This window comes from Diabrotica undecimpunctata, chromosome 1 (assembly GCF_040954645.1).
Source record: "Diabrotica undecimpunctata isolate CICGRU chromosome 1, icDiaUnde3, whole genome shotgun sequence".
Classification (NCBI taxonomy): Eukaryota; Metazoa; Arthropoda; class Insecta; order Coleoptera; family Chrysomelidae; genus Diabrotica; species Diabrotica undecimpunctata.
The window spans coordinates 27,583,258-27,605,018 of NC_092803.1; the positions used below are offsets into that span (position 1 = coordinate 27,583,258).

At 32.2% G+C, this 21,761-nt stretch overlaps 1 protein-coding gene across 25 annotated transcripts in view; it reads left to right on the forward strand.

Annotated features, from left to right (window-relative positions):
• cac (calcium voltage-gated channel subunit cacophony) overlaps positions 1-21,761 on the forward strand; it is a 405,056-nt gene that overhangs the window by 350,119 nt on the left and 33,176 nt on the right. For 18 of the 25 annotated variants that reach the window (XM_072539658.1, XM_072539662.1, XM_072539656.1 and 15 more), the window contains 4 exons: positions 4,615-4,811; positions 8,341-8,350; positions 16,732-16,853; positions 17,665-17,822. In XM_072539658.1, coding sequence (XP_072395759.1) covers positions 4,615-4,811; positions 8,341-8,350; positions 16,732-16,853; positions 17,665-17,822 — 487 coding nt within the window. The remainder of the gene's footprint in view (positions 1-4,614; positions 4,812-8,340; positions 8,351-16,731; positions 16,854-17,664; positions 17,823-21,761) is intronic. The other 7 variants (XM_072539808.1, XM_072539755.1, XM_072539772.1 and 4 more) reach the window with 2 other exon arrangements.

Here is a 21,761-nt window from a genome sequence, read left to right on the forward strand (position 1 = left end):
AGACGACTATCGGCTTGAGACAATAAAAGAGGAATCAGCTTAGTGACAGGACGAATATATTCTCCATCATCAGTACGAAAACTTTTTCATCTTTGTTTCTAATTGATTCAATCACTCTTGCTAGATACCACCGTAATGAAGGTGTATTTTTACTGGTGATTAGAACTAGATCATTTACTTTTATATCTGTGGTGGGAAGGAGCCATTTTGGACGATGCTGTAAGTTATTGAAATAGTCAACCGACCGAGTTACATCAATCTCAGGAAATGCGGTTAAGGGAGTACCAATTAAGAAATGCGCAAGAGTAAGTGGCTCTAAATCATTAGGGTCATTAGATAATGCATACAGCGCTCGAGAATTTAAAATAGCTTCTATATAGGTTAAAATATTACGGACGTTGTCTGAGTTGTATGAGTATTGATATTACACTAAATGGCATCGATGTTCTGTTACCTATCTTAAGCTCTGCTTATGAATCTGTCGCGCACATTTAAGATAGTTCCACTAATTTTCTTGGTATTTATATTTTTAGCATTACTAGGTATAATCCGCTTCTTTTTATCGAATCATATGCATGCTGGAAATCTCGGATGAATTCTCAGTTTAAAGTCCTAAGAGAATTTACAAGCTGTGTGAAAGTCAAATTTTCCCCAACCAGTTCGGGTTCATAAATGTGTTATTACGAGAGACGCTTTGTTTTGAGTACAAGTCTTATTAATATACAGAGACGTCAATTACGATGTATACACATGCTTGGTTGATTTCGAGAAAGCGTTTGATCGAGAACACCACGCTAAGATAATGGAAATACTAGAAGAAGCAGAAATTAACAACCAAGAACTGAAAATAATTGAAAACCTTTGCTGAAATCAGACCGCAAATCTCAGAATTGAAGGTGAAGGTACCAAATACGTAAAAATGACGCATGGAATAAGGCAAGGCTATATTTTCTCTTCTCTAATCTTTATTCTCTACCCTGAAAGAATATTTAGCAAAGCTTTGCACGAAATGAAAAAGGCATTCCACTTAACGGGTACTGATTAAACAACATCAGATATGCAGATAATACCATAGTATTGGCGAACAATATATAAGACTTAGAAATATTTATAAACAAAATCATATATTGCAGTCAATAAAATGGACTTAAAATAAACGTAAAGAAGACAAGGTTCATGACAATTAGCAAGAAAAAGGTAACAGAACTCTACGTTATCCCAACCCCAGTAGAAAGACTGACGAACTACAAGTACTTCGGCACCAGAAAAAATGAAGAATGGGCCAACAACTAGTAGATAATAGCGCGCATTGGAAAAACTCCACGTCTTTATTATTGTAAAAGTTAGAATGCTGCGATACTACGTCTTATCTGTTCTGTTTTATGATGTTAAATCATGGACCTTTAACGAAGATATGTGCAGGTGACTGGAAGCATCTGAAATCGGAGAATACTTAAGATTCCGTCAACTGAATCAGTCACAAATAAGGAGATCCACAGAAGAGTAAAGAAAAACCGAGAGATACTGACCAGCATCAAATCTCGAGACTTACAGCACTTTGGATATATGTATTATAAGAAATACGTCCAGATGAGCATTTCTACAAGCCATCCTGCAAGGAAAAATGTTTGGAAAGCTAGGTCCAGGAAAAAGAAGAACTTCCTTGTTAAAGCATCAGAACCTGGTTCAACACAATATTTGTGTAGCTGAAGAAGAAAAGAAAAGTCGTTTAATCTGTAATAAAATTAAAATAACTATTGGATATGTTTTTAATAAGTAAATATAAATTAACTATTAACTTAATATGCAATAGGACAAATAATTCTACATTCTTCTTCTTCCTATGCCGTCCCCATTAATGGAGGTTGGCGACCACATTTCTAAAAGTATCTCTGTCTTTGTCTCTGTCTGGAATAATTTGTCTACAGTCATGTTTGTCCAGTCTCGAATATTTCGCAGCCATGACTTCCTCTTTCTACCTATTCCGTTTTTGCCATCGACTCTACCCTGCATGATGACCTGCAGAAGACTATATTTATCATTCCTTAGTATGTGTCCAAGGTATAGGGTCTTGCATACTGTTATTGTTCTCAACAATTTCTTGTCTCGACCCATCCTTCTCAGCACTTCCTCATTGGTGACCCTGGCAGTCCATGGAATTCTCAACATTCTCCGGTATATCCAAAGTTCAAAGGCTTCAAACTTCTTAACTATTTGCACTTTTAACGTCCATGTTTCTACCCGTTACAATAGTTGGGACCAGACGTAACATTTAACAAACCTCAATCTCAGCATAGTATTCAGATTTTAGTCACAGAACAGTTGCTTGAATTTTAAGAATGCTGCCCTTGCCATTTCTATTTGTACCCTGATCTCTTGGTCTGGATCTAATTCTGTGTTGATGTAAGCTCCCAGATATTCATATTTTGTCACTCTCTCTATTTGCTATCCACCAAGAGTTAGTTGTTTATTATTTCTTGGACTCTTTGATACTATCATAAATTTGGTTTTATCTGTGTTGATGTCAACTTGATAATTCTATATTGGAATCTATAAAATCATAAACAGAAATAAATCCACAAGGAAACTAAGTTCCTGTAGCTGGCTGTATACCATGTATCACAAAAAATTTTATTTCAATTTTTTTTTTTATAAAAGGTATAAATAAAACACCTAAATGGGCTAAATCACAAATACAGAACGTTTTCGGAATGTAAATTCCATCATCAGTGTAACCTGAAAGTAATTAATCACTTTAACTAAAAAGAACGTAAATTTAAAATCTTGACTAAGGTTATGCAAAATGTGGTTAATACTTACAAAGTGCAGATGCTATGAGCCACTAAAATATATGGGTGAAAACCCTTTAAATGTTGTAAATTTACAAATATGTTACATTATATGTTATTTAAAATTAAGATGTTTAAGTTACCGTTGGAATTGGTATGTTGTTTTTTGACATAGAGGGCCTTTCATGCCTAAGTTGTAAGTCAAGCAATACATGAACTTTACATCACAAATATATTCTTTTCATATTCAAATTCCATCTCAACAGCAAATTCAAACATATCATTTACTATATCACTCCTCAACAATAAATTTTATAGAACCATCTTCCTACATATGTCTTTTTCACTATTTCCTTGGTCCCAGATGTTTTGTTTTGTTGAACATACAGGACCTGTTGTTAAAATTCTTAGTTAAGAACAATCAAATTTAGACACATGTATAGTTGGTTGCCTATCAATACCTACAAAATTTCATGTACTCCAGTTCACCTAAATTAATTTATAAAACAAAATTTTTTCAATTTTTTCAACATAATTATAGGACAAATTCACATTACAGACTACAACATTGATGGTTGATACTGTTATATTATTACAGTTGTAATTTATTCAATTTTAAATAATGCTGGCTTCTGTCATTTTAGACAACTACCGTAGGTTGCACTGACTGCTCTATTCCGACATATGTCTTAACATGTCAATATCGTCATTTTTATCAGTTGTTATCAACAGGTCCTCGAAGACACTTTGTCTCAGGACCAATTAACCGATGTAGAGCCCATACGTTGCCATGTTACCAATTCCAACGGTAACTTAAACATTTTAATTTTAAATAACCTATAATGTAACATATTTGTAAATTTATAACATTTAAAGGGTTTTCACCCATATATTTTAGTGGCTCATAGCATGTGCACTTTGTAAGTATTAACCACATTTTGCATAACCTTAGTCAACATTTTAAATTTACGTTCTTTTTAATTAAAGTGGTTAATTACTTTCAGGTTACACTGATGATGGAATTTACATTCCGAAAACGTTCTGTATTTGTGATTTAGCCCGTTTGGGTGTTTTATTTATACCTTTTATAAAAAAATTTGAAATAAAATAATTTTTAGAAATAAATATTATTTAACAAGATCGACAAAATTGCTGAAGTTCTTAACGACTTTGCTGTTTCTAATATTCTCAACAGACTGTTACAACTTTCAGAACATAAATAATTATCTGTTACAAATTTTAAAACACAAACATAATTTATTATTACATCGTATCCAGAGGAAAAATAAATATTTAAAACATAAACTAAAATTAATAAATTTATAAAGGAACAAATAGATCTCAATCAAATCAACGTCACAGAAGAAACTGGTATCAAATCTAAGAAAATTTCGGATGGATATTTTTTATTCAGTAAGTTAGTTACTGAATATTAGTTACTTTATGTAAATTTGCCAAATTGTAAATTTCAAATATAAAGGCATGTAAATACACTTTTATTATAGTTCTAGTTACATTTTAAGACGAATAAGTTTTGTTACTAGAGTTTTTCACATTAGCACTATTTTTAGTCTTCAAGTGTTAATACTATAATTCAATTAAAAATTATAGTGCATGATTTTTATAGTTGAGCATTCCTTTCTGAGCTAGATCGTCGAATCGTTCTGGAAGTCTTTTTCTAGATAATTTCATAGACAGCTTTCTTTACTTAGTAAGTTAAATGATTAGAAATCCTTCTGATCTTACTAATTGTTTAAAAAAAAGGAAGTTTTTTGGTTAGTTTTGAAACGCTTAAAGTACCTAAAAGTTATTTGTACCGAAACAGAAAGCATCATTTTTCGACTGCCTGATGGACATGGCCGGGCATCTCGGAGGCGGAGGCAGCAGGGCTGGGTCTTTTAGTCTGGAAGTCGCCCCCCTTATGGGGGGACAAGATCATTCTGAAACCCATCTCACCCTGCCAGAGGATAGCTCTCTTATTACCCTTGCCAGAAGAAATACGAAGAGGAACCGATCGATTAGGTGAGTATTTTTCTGTTTTTTAAATATTTTAAACTTCGTTCAAAATTAAAATATCTTTATAACAATAACACGTTTATAAAACAAATAAACAAAGCAAAATATTAAATTTCACCATTTAGGTATTTCATAATTGATACAGAGTTGATTAATCGTAAAAAATATTTCTCAAATTTTTATGAATTTACTTTTTTGAAAACGGATCAATTTATTTATATCAAAGTAATAAACATTTCACGTATTGAGAAACGCATCTACGGTCTTAATAAATGGGCTTAAAAATAACAAATAACCGGGAGAAAACAAAATAGCCGCGGAAATGCTAAAGAATTGGGGAGAAGAACTGCGAAAAAGTTATATAGTCTTATCAAAATAATATGGGAAGAGAGAAATATGCCCAAAGATTGGAGCAAAGCTATATTATGCCCCATACACAAATAGATTCATCATAGCCTTCTTAAGAATTTCTCCCCAGTCGTCCATGTCCATCGCCTTCCTCCGTTAAAGCACGTATTCCCTTATTTCTCATGTCTTTATCGATGTTCCCAAAGAACCTAATTCTGGGTCTTCCTCTTCTTCTCTGACCAATGGGTCTATAAAGGAGCAGTTTTCTAGCTGGCTCATTTTGTTCCATCCGCAATACATGCCCCTGTCGATTACTTTTTGTTAGAGTCTCTGAACCATATGTTAGGACTGGGCGTATTATTGTTTTTCAGAGGTTTATTTTTGGATTTCTAAATATAGGGGAATAGATTGGCATCTAAAAATTATAGAGGTGGTGTTCTGCTTGATACTTGTTACAAGATATGAGCCAGGATGCTAAGAGAGAGACTCAACAGATCTGCTGATGATAAACTAGGTGAGTATCAGGTCTGTTTTAAAGTTAATAGATCAGTGACAGATCAGATTTTTACACTAAAAGAAATTCAGACTGCCTGCTGAACAAGCGTATGATAGGATAAAAGGGAATATAATGTATGAAGCACTGAGCTCCTTGGGCATACCCGCAAAACTGGTTAGCTTAGTAAGAGTGACTCTTAATAGCACACGAAATCATGTAGTATAAAGAGGATTTTCATCGGATGAGTTTAAAGTGAATGGAGGTCTTAGACAAGGAGATCCGTTATCCACGGTGCTTTTTAAATTGGTATTGGAAACAACATTTAGAAATATTCAAGTTAAAACAACCTGATCCATGTTCAACAACAAACATCAATGTCTAATCTTACTATTCTAACGAAAAAAAAGAAAAGAAAAGGAGGCAAAATATTTTGACCTAGAAATAAACCAGAAAAAGTCAATGTACACGGAAATACAGAGCATACTCGGAAATACAGAGCAAAAAGGAGAGGGACAGTTTACTTTCATCTCTAATGAATCAAGGAAATATAACTTCGAGATCCATTTTATCTGGGAGTTATTCTAGCACAGAAAGGTAAGAAAGAATAGAAACTGAATGCTAGATTGGCAGAGGAAAATAAAAAGATGGGAAGACTTCTAATTTATGGTAGTAGAGTATGGACAACGAAAAAAGCCAATGCGAATAGGGTATTTTTGGGTCGTGAAACAGTACCAGGATATTCTGTTCAGTCCAATCTTCCACAAAATCTGTTGTATGATAACGTATATTGTTTTTCTTATCGTTTTTTCTGCCTACTTTACATTCACTTGGGATCTTGTCAAGACCATATTTTTGTTAGGTACAAAACATGTTTCGTAGAAGCCTTAGCAATGTCATCTTGGTTAAAATAAAATAAATTAATAATGTTTACTATAGATGATATTTTTCAATTATTACAAAGGCTTTATAGAAAAAGATTAGGTGAAAAAAAAAGCCTTACCTTGCATGGAGAGCTGCCTCAAATTTTATCATTCTAATCTTTAGGATGGGGGATAAGGTGGAATGTAAATTTAATTTAATCTAATAGTAGTGTAAATTTAAAATCGCGACTGAATATAACCGTTGTGTTAGCCGCCATCTTGAGTTTGAAAATGAAAAAGGAGAATGGTTTTTTCTCGACGACTGGAGTATTACTACATAAGTGTACATAAACAAAAATTGAGAGAATTATATTTTATCCAATTTTGATTTCTTTGATTCTTTGTGCTACACTTAAGATTTAGGGTCCTAAATCTAGCAAACCCTAGACGGTGACGTCATCAGCAACAAGCCATAAACAGGACGAACTTATTACCTTAAATATTGATTTTAGCAAAAAAATGGAAGAAATCAAAGTTGTACAAAATGTAATTTGCTTAATTTTTTGCTTGGCTACATTCGTGTCGTAAAGTTAATAATAAATGAGATAATTCAATAATTATGCTTCCTCCCACTATTTCACAATCTCCCCCTTACCTTAGAAAATAATGATAATTAAATATTTCTATTGGTCGTCTGTTTGTTTTTTATATAGCGGCCAATATGTTCAAGTTGTTGGTCCCAAGGAATCTACTTGCAGTAGATTACAATAACTTACACTAATTTTAAGTGACATATGAAAATAAAGGAAGGTGTTCAGATATATTCGAAACTCCAAGAGAGCCAGAAAACAAAGGCATCAAGGTTCTTGCATCCAACCTTATCCGGCTCGAAGGACCAATGGAAAGTTTCGAACTTGGATTTGAGGTTCGAATCGGTTTGTAAATGCCCCTTTGTCCGCTTCTTATCGGTCGACGATGATAGGTATAATAAAAGTTGAAGTTGTGGAGTAAAAGTGTTGATTTATTGACAGCTTCTGGTAATTACACAATATGATGTTCGTTAGGTAACTGCTTATGATTGACTGTTGTAGACTGCGCTTACATGAGTTCAAATCCCCAGTTTATAATCTCACAAATAATTCATACCTCAGCACAGAGGTTATTGCTTCCTATCATACCATACCAACAAACTTTGCTTACATACAATTTAATCTACGCCTTAATTGCGACACTTAGGAAAATCAATTAGAAAATATATTATTCGGCAATTTATTTAGTTGTAGGTAAATGAACTAATTATTAAAATATTATACGATATGGTTTGACAATGTCACTTATACACGGTGAAACTATAATAGATTAAGAAGTTAAGAATAATGTGAGATTACAAATTAGGGGGTTAATTTGTGATTGAATACCGCACAAAATATTTGTGAAAAAAAAATTGTAGGAAATCGCATTTGCAATAATTTCAGTTCCTACCCTTTTTGTCAAAAAATGGCGGAGATAATAAGAAAAAACGATTTTTATTTAAAATCAAAATGGCAGCTGACGCAACAGCCGAATTCAGTCGCGATTTTAAATTTACACTACTATTGACTTCCTTAGAAGAATAAAATTTGGAGCAGCTCGCCATTCAAGATCAAATGCTATCCCGACTGGACCAATAGTATAAATAGGAAAAAACTTTCGTGGTTACAGAAAAAATATAAATAAATATGTGACAAAATAATAACAATATATTTAAATATATCATAAACAGCTTTTTACTAAATTATAAGTATAGTAAATGAATTTTAAACCTACTAAAAACCTTTTTTTTTTGTTTCAGGAACAAAAAGGTGAAAATACCCTCTGCTTAGGTGGTATATTATATGTATTAGAATAGTTAGGTCAGGAAAAAACCTAGAACCTTACATAGTTGGGTGATAAATGTTTAAATATTCATTTCCAGATGCAGATATAATATGATAAAAATAGTCTTAGAATCCATCCTTAAGGTATAATAGTAGAATAGTCTTTGATAGATTTTTGTATGATACAAGTACATATTTTTACTTACTTAATTCACTTAATATTTCTTAAACTCTTACTAATTTCACAATTTACAAATATTACAATTAAATGCACATGTAGTAGACCAAAGAGTCTATGGAGATAAGTGGAGAGCGTGAAGAATATATATAATTAGTTACGTCTCATTACTAACCATAGAGTTTTTAAACCCTCCTTATTTCATTTTGTGATATTTCTTCTTACTACCTTTTGATATTACTATTTCTCCTGCAATAAAAATATTTTTAATTACCTTGGCTTATTATCTCTTCCTTGCCTATTTTCTTTCAGTAGTTGCTCAAACTATTTTAAATTAGGCCAGTTTCTTAAAATAAGGATCAGGACAAAGAAGGTATTTAGATACAAATTTTATATAACATGTTATTCGTTTCTCGGAATAAAGTAAAGCGACGATCTAAAAGTAAAACCCATGGTCCTAACGATCCATCAAGTGACATTCTACTAATTTCATGCCAAGTATTTTTATTTAATCACCTCTGAAAATAACAAAGGATTTGATGTTTTCTACATAATATGCAGTATTATTTAAAAGCCAAATACTGAGTAGTGTTTAAATCATCAAACTATGGCCCTAATAAGTCATACTGTCAAAGTTTTTTTTACAGTTATTTATAATAGAATATGTGCCAAAGTTTCAAAGAGATTTGGATAATAGACTGGCATTATTCTCTGTAAATGTACTAGCACAGATGCCTATAAACAAAACAAACTCTATATAGAGGCTTTTAGGTGGACATTAGAATATAATTTTAACCAAGAACCTCATTAGTGGTACAACTAAGAATGGTACCACTAAGAACCAATGATTTTGTAGCGTTTGTAGCATAGATACCTATAAACAAAAAAGCTCTATATAGAGGCTTTTGGGTGGACATTAGAATATGATTTAATCCAAGAACCTTATGAATGGTACCAATAAGAATGGTGCCACTAAGAACAAATGGTTTTGTGTAGTTTGTAGGTGATGCCCTGTAATTATTTCTTCCTGGCCTTATCAAAGACGATGTTGTAATGGTTCTTACTGTAGCCCATGATCAGTAAACGCACACTCACTGATTTAACTCTACCAATCTCTACTAGACATATCTACTGCATTTGCATTACTTTTTTTGCACGATAATATCGCAATTTTTGTCACATTTTTAGACTAGTAATTTAAATAAATACGTATAAAAAGGCATGTTCATACACTTTTTATAATACAATATGTGTATAAAGTTTTAGATTAATTTTGTTGTGTAGCGTCTATAGCTTCAGATTCAGCAAACAATTAGACAAAAAATGCAAACAAAACTAGGAAATTTAATAAAAATTTAAAACAAAAATTTATACAGAAAAATTTTGATGAGATATTCAAATTCAAACCCAACATTTATTAGACTCCTTTTTTTTTGTTCGTTTAAACTTTTGTTTATTTTATCTTACCTTTAGTTTTACATTACATATTAGACTAATGATTTGTTATGGGGGAGTTTATTTGTGTATTTTGGATAAGCTGCAAAACTTGTCACATCAAGAAAAAAATTTTTAATATGGCATCCAAAATGACAAGTTGAATAAATTTGGCAAGCAATTTATATCTATTTTTGGTCAAAAATTAACAGTGTTGGTAGATTTCTGTATTCAACTACATTGAGGGTATCTAGCTTTTCTCTGGGTACTTGTCTTACGAAGATGACATGGGAGCCTCAGACTTATGTGTCCTTAGTTTTTTTAAATATTACGTTAACTACACTTACGCTGCATTACTATAGGGTTTTTATATAGGGTGTGCTAAAAGAAGCGGAACGGTCGAATATTTCGCGAAATTTCATTGGATTGAAAAATTGAAAAATATGTTTTCAGTATTGTTCAAAAATCCATTGAAAGACACCAAATACAACTCCTTATCTCTACCCCCTTGGGGGTGTGGCGGGGGCTAACTTTGGAATCTTAAATAGATTAATTCGCCCATTCACTCATTTTTTACTGCAGATTTAGATTTTACGTAAAAAACTCTATTAAGTACCACAAAAATTATTTTGCAGACTTCTGATATTAAACTGACTTCTGAGAATATATATTTGCTATTCTGTGATTATATCGCCATGTATTATGAATTGAAAATAATAAAAATTTTGTTTGCGAGACTGCAATAAAAAATGGGGTTTTATAGATTTCAAAGTTGACCCCCGTTTCACTCCCAGAGGGTGGAGGGATGTGTTTAATATCATTCGATAGATTACTAAAAAATAAAATAAATAAAAAAACACGTGTTTTTTGGTTTTTTATTTAGAAGTGTATTTCTTAAGATATTAAACCGTTCCCATAATTTTCCTAGGGTATCCTAACAATTCGACAAAAATGTTAGAAAAACACTTATTTATCATAAATAATCCAAATCTGCAATATAAAATGGATGTTCTCATTAAAGGTTAAATTTAACCCCCGGCTTACCCCCAGGGAGTGAAGCTAGGAGTCGTGTTTCGTGTCATTCGATAGATTATTAAAAAATATTGAACACATTTTTTATGTTTTTGATCCCAGATAAATTTCGCGAAATTATCGACCGTCCCGCGTCTTTTGGCACACTCGGTATATAAAAAAATATAGGCTTTCATGTTGAGTGTGTTTGTAGGGGTTTATTTCTAAGGTTGTATAATTGTTGACGCAATCTGTAAAAGCGCCGTACGAACATAATTAGTTTAATTTTAAATAATGTGAAATACAAAAAAAAACCAATTTTAATTTAGCAAATTTTCACAATATCGCCTCGGACATCTGAGAATATACTAATCATAAATACAAGAATCTTCATTAGATTGTAACGTTTTTCACTACCAGTAGTGTGCAGGACTTAATCGTAAATCTTTCTCTTCTTTTGGTTTATTTTGTACATTATTATTTTGTCATATCCCCATAAGAAATCCCTTAATAAAAAAGGTTATTTCATCTTATTTTCTGAAAGTTGATTTTTTTTTCATGGAAGCTGTCTATTGTAAACCAGTTGGATTGCAACTATTTGCCTTATGGTACTTTTTTCATGATACTAGTGGATGGGTACCATTTGATTTCTTAACGATATTAACCAAAAGGTTGAGTGTTTCAGGTTCTCTACTACAAAGTCTACATCTTAAGTGTCCATGAAACAGTCCCATTGTATACAGGTGTCCCATAACTGGCACATGTTCAGTAAACAAGCCAGTTCTTACTGCTGGCTGATTTTTGCTTATTTTCCTCAGTATTTCAGCCCTATTAGTACATGTCCATCCAATATATTATATTTTGCCATGTGGTTGATCGTTTATATTTGTTCATTGATAGTTTCGCTCGGTGACGATGGTTTTTAGCGCTCCCACGGCCAGCTCTGAATTGAAGTATTTTGTAGCTGATGCTCTTCTGGCAAGAACATTAGCTCTTTTATTGCCATATATACTTTGGTGGTCTAAAACCCATACCAGTGGATCACTATTATATTCCGCCAGTCTGTCGAGTTTTTTTTTTGAGATTCCCACACAAGCTTAGAATTCACCATACGGTTCATGGGAGCCCCTATGGTTACTTGGCTATATGTACATATTTGTGCAAGTCTGCCTGAAATAGAAAAGTATATTGTCCTAATGGAATATAAATGTTTAAATTTTCACCACTACCGCATATTTCTGCACTCGATCCTTCTTCAGTTTTGGATCTGTCTTTATACCAGGTATAACCCTGCAATCTGTGTCGAGTGCTTCCTTTGCCCCATTTCTCTCGTGGCCAATTTTTACTTGAAAATAAATTTTAGCCCTATATCGATTTATAAATCATCATCCATTCGGTATTCCTAATATCATTTATGATTTTATGTCCTGATCTAAGAGGTAAGTTGCTTAAGTTTTCTAGCAGTCTATTATATCGCAATGGTTGGATTTTCAAAAGCATCTATTTGTATTACAGCTTCTGGTTGCCTTTTCTTCACACTGACTGTTTCAAAGAGAACTTCTTCATAATTTGAATATTTGTAGAAAATTGAAAATGGATGAAATTTATGGAATTTTAACCACTGAATTTTCAACCACTCCACCTTGGTTTTACCGACTGAAATTTTTCGATTAATAATATCTTTTCTAGTGATTTGGAAGTGAAAACATCACTTGTAGTCAGTTGTATTACTTTGAATGATTGTTTTTTCCGAGCCGTTTTAATTATTTTCAGCCAGGTATATGGTACGTATATTTCCTTAAAGAATTTTTAATTTTTTTCTATTAGGTCAAAATCTTGGTCATAAGGTAGTTATGAATATCCAGTTACCAACAATTTATGATCTATTTCTTCAATAGTAAACTCCGGATTAGATACCACATACTGGCAGATCAATGACAATTTTACGTTTCTGTTTTGATGCCCACACTGATCGGAGTACATGATTAATTTTTAGTAGTCACAAATTTTTTAAAAAAATAAATCAACCAAGATCCTACTTCTTGTGATCCTCGGGAGGCTTCCGACTCGTTCCAAACAAACATGTAGGCGTAATCTGTCCCCATGTTGTGAATACCAAAGCAAAAAGTCCACAGCTGCTGTTTGTAATATATTATTTCAGTACTTAACACAGGGGTAGGTAGGGTTTTCATCAAGTCAAAGCTTATTACAGTAACGTCAGTTGATGATTTTGCCCGAGTCGTATCATCTTTTAATCCCTGTTTGGTACTGTTGACTTTCCTCTGATGTAAGTCTTGACATTCTTGTTTTAGCTGTTCGTTTTAGCACATTTAATTTTGTTATTAAAGAGATCACATTTTTTGCAAGAGTCACTGATGGGTGCGTGGAAACGAAGGTTAAAACATTCATTGAAAATTTTACTAAAAATGAAAGATGAGATAGGTTCATGTGTAGTATCTTTATAAAGACAATAAATTCGTCTAAGACTCGGATCTGGAGAAAGAAATCTTCTATTTTCAATAGAAGAAAAAACAATAAATGTCTATCTATCTATCTATCTATCTATCTATCTATCTATCTATCTATCTATCTATCTATCTATCTATCTATCTATCTATGAAAATTACTGAGTTCTCGGGAAGAACCGCGTTGAGAATTTAAAACTCGACGTTTCGGCACCCATTTTGGAGCCATTATCAAGAGTGATACGGTTCGGTTCGAGTTCGGGGTCTCAATCTGCCTACTCCCCTCACTCGAGACGTACCAGTATCGTGTTCTATATTGCAAGAACTGTCTCTCGGCACTGAGGTCTCAATCTCTCCTGAGTCACTCGACACTGAGGACTCCTCAGTGTCGAGTGACAACCGGTCTTACCCTGTGTGGCTGCTTTTATACTCGCTGTATGCGCGGGAACGGTATGGGCTGACGTGGTCTGAACTGACGTGGCCTGAGCGGTGTGGGCGGGAGGTCGCTGAAGCAGGGATCGCCATGTTGCCGGCAATCGTTTCGCGTCATCGCGCGTGTTCAAGCTGTTAGGCCGTTTTTCGATTTCGATAGCTTCACGAATGATTCTCGCTTTTAATGAGCGGATGGGAGCGATGGTTTTTGCTTTTTCTCTATCTATCTATCTATCTATCTATCTATGTATCTATCTATCTATCTATTTATCTATCTAATTGTTCTATCTAAAAATGTTCTATCTAAAAAATAATCTATCTAAAAGTTTATTTTGTAGAACCACAATATTTTATTTAACCTGACGTAGTATCATGGTTTTCATCCATGGTTCATCCAATTTTTCGTTTGATTAGATATGTATTAGTTTATGTTTTTCAAACAACTTTCGTTTCTAACTTTAATTTTTAAAACAAACGACACTGACACCTGATGAAATTTTAAAGTAAGTAAACACAATCATAGTGTTGCCATGATGCAAAAGTGGTGTATCTAGCTTATACTACTCTTGCTCTATAGTTTTGCATACTTAATATGCCTTGTGCAAAAACAGACTTTTTAGCGCCGTCCGTTGATGGATACTAAAAGGTGGCTTACGCTACTGTTGTATCCAACCGTATCTAACCGTATCCAACAAAAAATGTGGTTTGCACCACTTTTAAGCTGATAGCCCCAATTATTATATCATCTTCTACAACAAAATTCAAACAAATTATATCTTCTCTACTCAAAAATAAAATAATACTTCCCAAAAAAATAGTGTTTATCAAACTTTAAAAAACAAACATGACTTATATAAAAAAACAATAAACATTGTTTATTAACGCACAATTAAATTATCGTTACAAAATTATTATGTTACATTTAGTAACATACTCAAAAAAAAACTAAAAATAAAGTCTCTACAAAAAATAAAGGTTATTGTACCTAAAAAAATTATCATTCTAAAATATTCACTCACTATAGTTTGTTGACCTGTGTTGACAGGGCCGTAGGCCTGGAGATACACAGATAGCCCAAAATATGTTAAAATACGATATCTTTACATGGCTAAAACTATTACTAAGGGTTGTTGGCCTCGACGTAACAACAGGAGCTTTTAAGTGAATAGTATCGGCAACAACGACTTATCACAAAAATAGTGAGTTTTCCTAGATGGTAACTGAACAACAAATCTCTACGTCTGAATGCATATTGACATTAAAATATTAACTGGCAATTGACAACTAAAATGAGTTTTTGGCTTTTTATAAATTAGGCCTAAACTAATAAATTTTTGGGAAGGAGATGTGTACTGTGGTTCAAAATATTCGTTTGGATGAGGAAATAATACGCTTTAGAACGCTTTTAACTAAAAACCAATAACATTTTAAGAGGGATTATATAGAATTAGTACTTGAATGAAGTGGTTTAAAAGAAAACGTATTCGTCTATGAAATACTATAGCCCCAAACATAATTTATTACGAAAAAGTTCTTTTAAGAACAAGGATCTTTAAAACACTCATACGTATTCGAAGCGATAAAAATTAATAATCTTTCTAGACATAGTATTGAAAATACAAGCCAGTAATAAAAAAATTAGTATGCCACAGTTTAAAGATGACACCTTTTTGCTGCACCTTTGGCCATCATTACCACTGATGCATAGCTTATTGTTGGTTTTACCATCATGTTACAAATCCAATATAACATGTCTGGTTCTAAACCATACATTTTTCCATGAGTTCTTCTGACTACATTAACGTAGTTACCGCTCTCTTAGTTATTAGTTCTATCTACTGATTTTTAAGTGCCCAATGCGCTGTAGTGAATTTCGTGAAACAGATAATTTTAATTTTTTACTGTTAATTTTTGTACTAAATTAAAAAAAAAACAAATAAAAATACTAAATAGACATTAAAGAGTTCATTGGAATGACCTTCACTCTAACGGTGTTAATATAGAGATGAAATTCTTACAAAATAAGATGTAATTTTCGGAATATGATTATCCCAATCAGACTTGATCGACAAAGATTCGTTTGTTGTGTAGCAAAATGCATCCAATAAATTATTTTCTATCAGTCATGCATATGAAATTGAGATTTCGATCGCTTGGTATGATTTTGTCTGATCTCTTTTATGCAAAATGGAAATTATACATATGGGAAACCAGAATATGTTCAAAAATGTATGCCAAAAATGCTAAGAAATAAAATACATATAATGATAATGATAAAAATTATATTGTTTTACATCAGCTTTTCGTATTTTTATAAAATGTTATATGATTCTCTTATTAATACTGTTATATGTATATTAAAATTTTTCATATCACTTACAAGAAACTAAGAATACATTGGTAAATGTTATTACAAGTGTACTAGAAAATAACAACCGAAAAAATGACAAATTCGATTGATGTGATGTTTTGTGAACCAGAAGGAGGATTTTTAAGAACACAATATTTGTGGCTTATTCAAAATATCAAATTACTACCACCTTATCACCACTTGATTTTACTTTTAAACACTCCTTTTAAATTTTAAATATTAAATAACCCCTTTATAAACTTGGTGGTATTTAACCAGCCATTTGCTATTTGATGTTTAAGTATTTTGCATTTTTATTATTTTCTATTTTTTACCTTACTGCATGTTTTTGCATGTTTAGATTTATTGATGCTGCATATATATACAGGACTTGTTCTATAAATGACAACCTAATAGTTTTATTCTTTTAAACATAGTTCAGTTACTATCGATTTAGCTGTAGTAGTATCATAGTTAGATTGTGGAATTTCTACAGGTGATGGAATTTCAGGATATCATCGGAGGCTCGCGAAGGCCATCGTGCGATAGTGCCGGGGATCAGGCATTGTTGAGGCCAGGAAGTTTCATTAACCATCATAGAAGAAGTCCCAGTCACAGGCAAGTGCACTTACTATTACAACAGATGAGTATAACATAACATGTTCCGGTCATCCGTGCATTTACTTTAATTTAAACATCGACTCAAAGGTACATACTGACAGAATAAATATTAATTTGTAGAATCCGTTGTTGCATGATAAAAATTCATGTTATCGAAATATGATAATATATAACTAACACTCTCCTAAATTTGACACTTTATCTCTCCGATACACGGGTTGGGACTCTCAGATCCACACCGTTTTTCTAGTATCTATATTCCGCCAGCCAATGTAAGTACCGTTCTGGAGATCTAGGTACCATTTGAGGACAAAACCAGCTGTACTTTCTTTGTGGTTCATATATAGTGCAGTAAAATTGTCGATGTAATATCCGTTTTTGATCTGTCAGACCCAGTTCATTTCTTTAAGTAAGCATTTCTTTATTGAGAACGGAAAATCTGCAATGGTCAAACATATGGAACATCTCTACGATGAAGTTGTACCAGATGAGGAATAAAATTAGATAAAGAATAAAATCACGAGATGGTAGTGGTTCCGATAAGTCTCATGCTAGTGAATGGAAATACAAAGATGGTAGTCATAACTCAGAGTCTAAATTAAATTTGCCAGATATCGAATGATACACAGAAGAATTTAGGTATTGGACAAGTTGGATCAAACTACCATGTTCATTATAATACCAAAGAATGACTGAAATGGAATAAGATTTATGTGAACCACAAAAATTTAGTATTTACCTATTTACTATTTCCTATTTAGTATTTACCATAAATATTCACCTATTTAGTATTTCTTAATTTTTTCAGGCAAAACTCTCCGTCATTTCAAAGAAGTCCATCGCCGCGTAGAAGATATCCGCAACATCTTCACCATGACATCGGCTTCTCTGATACAGTTTCTAATGTAGTTGAAATTGTTAAACAAGAACATCAAATGGCCTCGCAAAGGCATCGATTCCCTAGAGGTATGTGTTAGGTTTAGAATCATTTCAGAACTAAAAATACCAAGTATCTACATTTTTTTGATGATAATTAAGACCAAATTTAAGTGCATTTTTCATCATTTGTTTATCTTTGAACATTTACTTTCTGCGTCTATAATGAAAATTAACCAAAACTTCAGTTTGACGTTTAACTTTTCACTTCTAAAATCTTAAAATATAAATTAAACAATTTTTTTGTTATTTGGTAATAATACACAAAAATTCTTTTAACAATTTAATTTTATTTTATATATATATATATATATATATATATATATATATATATGTATAGGTATATATATATATATATATATATATATATATAGGTATATATATATATATATATATATATATATATATATATATATATATATATATATATATATATATATATATATATATATATATATATATATACGACTCTCCAAAATTAACGCACCACCTAAAATGGACCATGATTTTAAAACTATATTTCTTCTGAACCCTTAATTGGATTTCTATGATTTATTTTTCACATTGTAGGTATATTTCTAATTAATGACCATATTAATGTTTTTTTAAGAAATGTCAACGTTTTACTTATATACAAGGTGTAAAAATAAAGTTGTGTTTTTTCATCTAATTTTGCAACACCCGGTGGAATGCATTAGAAACAAACACTACATGTTATTATTATTTTAAGATCGCTTCATTCTTTGTTCACATTTTGGTAAAAAAATCTTTACGATACCTTTATTATTAAAAAAGAAAAGTATGTTCAAAGCTTTACGTGATTTTTTACTCTCCAAAATTAACGCCCGACCGGAACTCTACCATAATTATTAAGCTATTTTTCTTGTGTATCCTTGATTGGATTTCAATAAATTTTATTGCTCATTGCAGACCTATTTCTAAGTAATTACGGTATTAATGTTTTCTGGGAAGTGTCAACATTTCACCTAGATACGGGGTGTAAAAATAAATTTGATTTTTCCTCTTATTTTGCAACACCCTCTGGAATTTACTTAAAGCAAATGCTACATCTTAATCTTAATACTTTAAAAAAAGATCATTTTTTTTTCAACATTTTCGTAAAAAATCATCGATATCTTTATTATCAAAAAAGAAAAGTAAGTTCAAAGCATAACGTGACTTTATTGAATTGTAAAAATTCAACATTCAATTTCAAGAAATCTGAGCCGAGATGAATGTGTTCAGGCAATTACTTTAGCTGATGTAGGGTTAAATTATCGTGAAATAGGCTTGAGGTTAGGGGTATTTCATACTACAATATCACGAGTCATTCAACGTTTTCGAGAAACAAACGACCATACGAAACGGCGTGGACAAGAAAGAGGAAAACTTACAACACCACGACAAGATCAGTTTATCAGGCTTCGTGCTATAAGAAAACGTTTTCTCACAATGAGACAGTTACAAATACAAGTGACAAATTAATGTTCATAATATTCAAATTAGTAGAAACACTATATAAAGGCGTCTCGCTGAACAAGATCTGCATATAAGGATACCAGTCAGAGCTTTTAACGTAAATCATTGTAGAAGTAGATTACAATTTGCCAGAGAGCACCATGACTGGAATGTTGATGACTGGGAGTACGTGTTGTTCACTGATCAATCGTAGTATTGCTTATATAGCTCAGTGTGAGAGTTAATCGACAAGAGAACGCTACGCATATTACTTTATTCAATGGTGGTTCTGTAATGGTTTGGGGAGGAATATCCCTTACAGCGCAAATGGAACTTGTTGCTTTACGAAGTGGTTTCTTAACAGGTGAAAGGTATATTAGACATTTTGTCTAACCATGTAGTTCCATTTGCTCCTTACATAGGAAATAATTTTCTTTTAATGCAAGATAATGCTCGACCACATGTTGCACGTGTGGTTCGCAAATATTAGAATGAGGTTGGAATACTATCCATGAAATGGCCACCCTGCAGCCCTGATCTCAATCCCATAGAAAATTTGTGGGATATTATTGATCGCCAACTCAGGAGCCGACAACCACCACATGTCTTTCTTGACGACATAGAAGTTATGGTGAGAGAAGTTTGGGATGCAATTAATCAAGACCAAATACGCCGCTTTATTTTAAGTATGCCTCGCCGCTGTGAAGAATTAATTAGATATAGAGGTGGAAATACTCGTTATTAAGTGTTTTTGAGAGAAGGGGATTGTTAAAGGATATTTAGGTTATATTTTCTTAGCTTTATTTGTATTAAATTTCAATAAAGTTTATGTGAGTAATGTTTTCTTTGCTTTAAATGTTGATAAAAACTTGTTACATTTAAAGTTCTGTATAATCTTTGGTAATAGAGATATCGAGATAATTTTTTTACGAAAATCTTAAGAAAGAACAAATTTATCTTAAAATATTAATAAGATGTAACGTTTATTTCTAATAAATTCCACAGGGTGTTGCAAAAAACGATGAAAAAACACAACTTTATTTTTACACCCCGTTTAAGGGTAAAACGTTAAAATTTAAAAAAAAAAATTAATACATTAATTTACTATAAATAGACCTACAATACGAAAAAAACATCATCAAAATCCAATCATTCGTTCAGAAGAAAAATAACTTCAAACTTATGGTACATTTAAGGTGGTGCGTTAATTTTGGGCAGTAGTGTATATATATCATATGTTCACTTGAAATTTCCGCGGGAATTATATATGCTTTCTGTAGTTTTCCGGGTTTGACTCCGTTCGGATTTCCCTACAAACTCACCTATTATCGAAAAAATTAATTTATTTCATAAGTTACCCCTCATCGTATAACTTACCTAGGCTTACGTCAGTCAATAATTTAAACATGTTTTTAGAAACGCATCGTAGGCTTTCTCAAATTCCACGATTACTAACTGAATGTCTACTTAATTTACTTTTCCGTATCCAGAATTTCAAAATTTGTGGGTACAAAGTATTATCAAGTACCTAGTATCTTCAAGATTGCAGATACTAGGGCAGTTTGAATAGGTCATACGTTCCTTGTCCTGTATGGCACCGCAATCGCACTTTTCTGTTTTATGTGTAAGACTCCACTTTGTTTATTGGTTTTCCCTGGTGCTACGATGCTTCTTATTCGATTCATTGTTCTTTATAATGGTCACTTGAAGTTTTAATTGCCAGATATCTTCTTGGATCAGTGAGTAGTTGGCAAGTGGAATGTCCAAGGCCACACGCAGAATTCTGATGTGGGATTTTAAGTCTTCTGGATTTGCATTTGGCTTCGAAAAGGAGGTGGCGTTCATGAATATTGTCTGCTTGATTTGTTTTATCAATTCCTTGGTACGTTTCACCACCGAAACTCAACGCTATTATCAATGAGTGGGTACATTTCTGGTTGTCCGTGTTTTTACAATTTATACAATTTCGTAGTAAAAACATATTATTTTTTATTACATATTATACTAGATGTAAAATAAATATATTAGATTTAAAACTATACTAGAATGGCTAGATAATTAAACCATAGAGTTTTTAACTATCTCCTCGAAAGCTCCGAGTTCAATTCCTGGTGCCGGCTCAAAAATCGAGGTATCTAAAAATATACAAGACCCAAGATAACCCAATTTTTAACTATTATTAAAATTATAATAAATTATGATCACAGGATCTCCTAATATGAAATTCACTCTAGTATTGTTTATTTACGAGCCGCTTCCCATATCAGTTGGCCCCAACGTTAGATTGATAAAAAAATTAAATTTTAGAGATCAAAAATAAAAGTGTAGCGTAAAAACAACATTTTTGAATTTTTTAATTATAGAAAATATTTTATAACATAATGAAAACTATTGATTAAACAGATTGATAATAAATTAAAAAAAAACGCATAGAATATGTAATATTAACAAAAAAAAAATGTGCAAGGTTACCATTGAGTTACATCCCCTATATTTTTAATGACACCCACA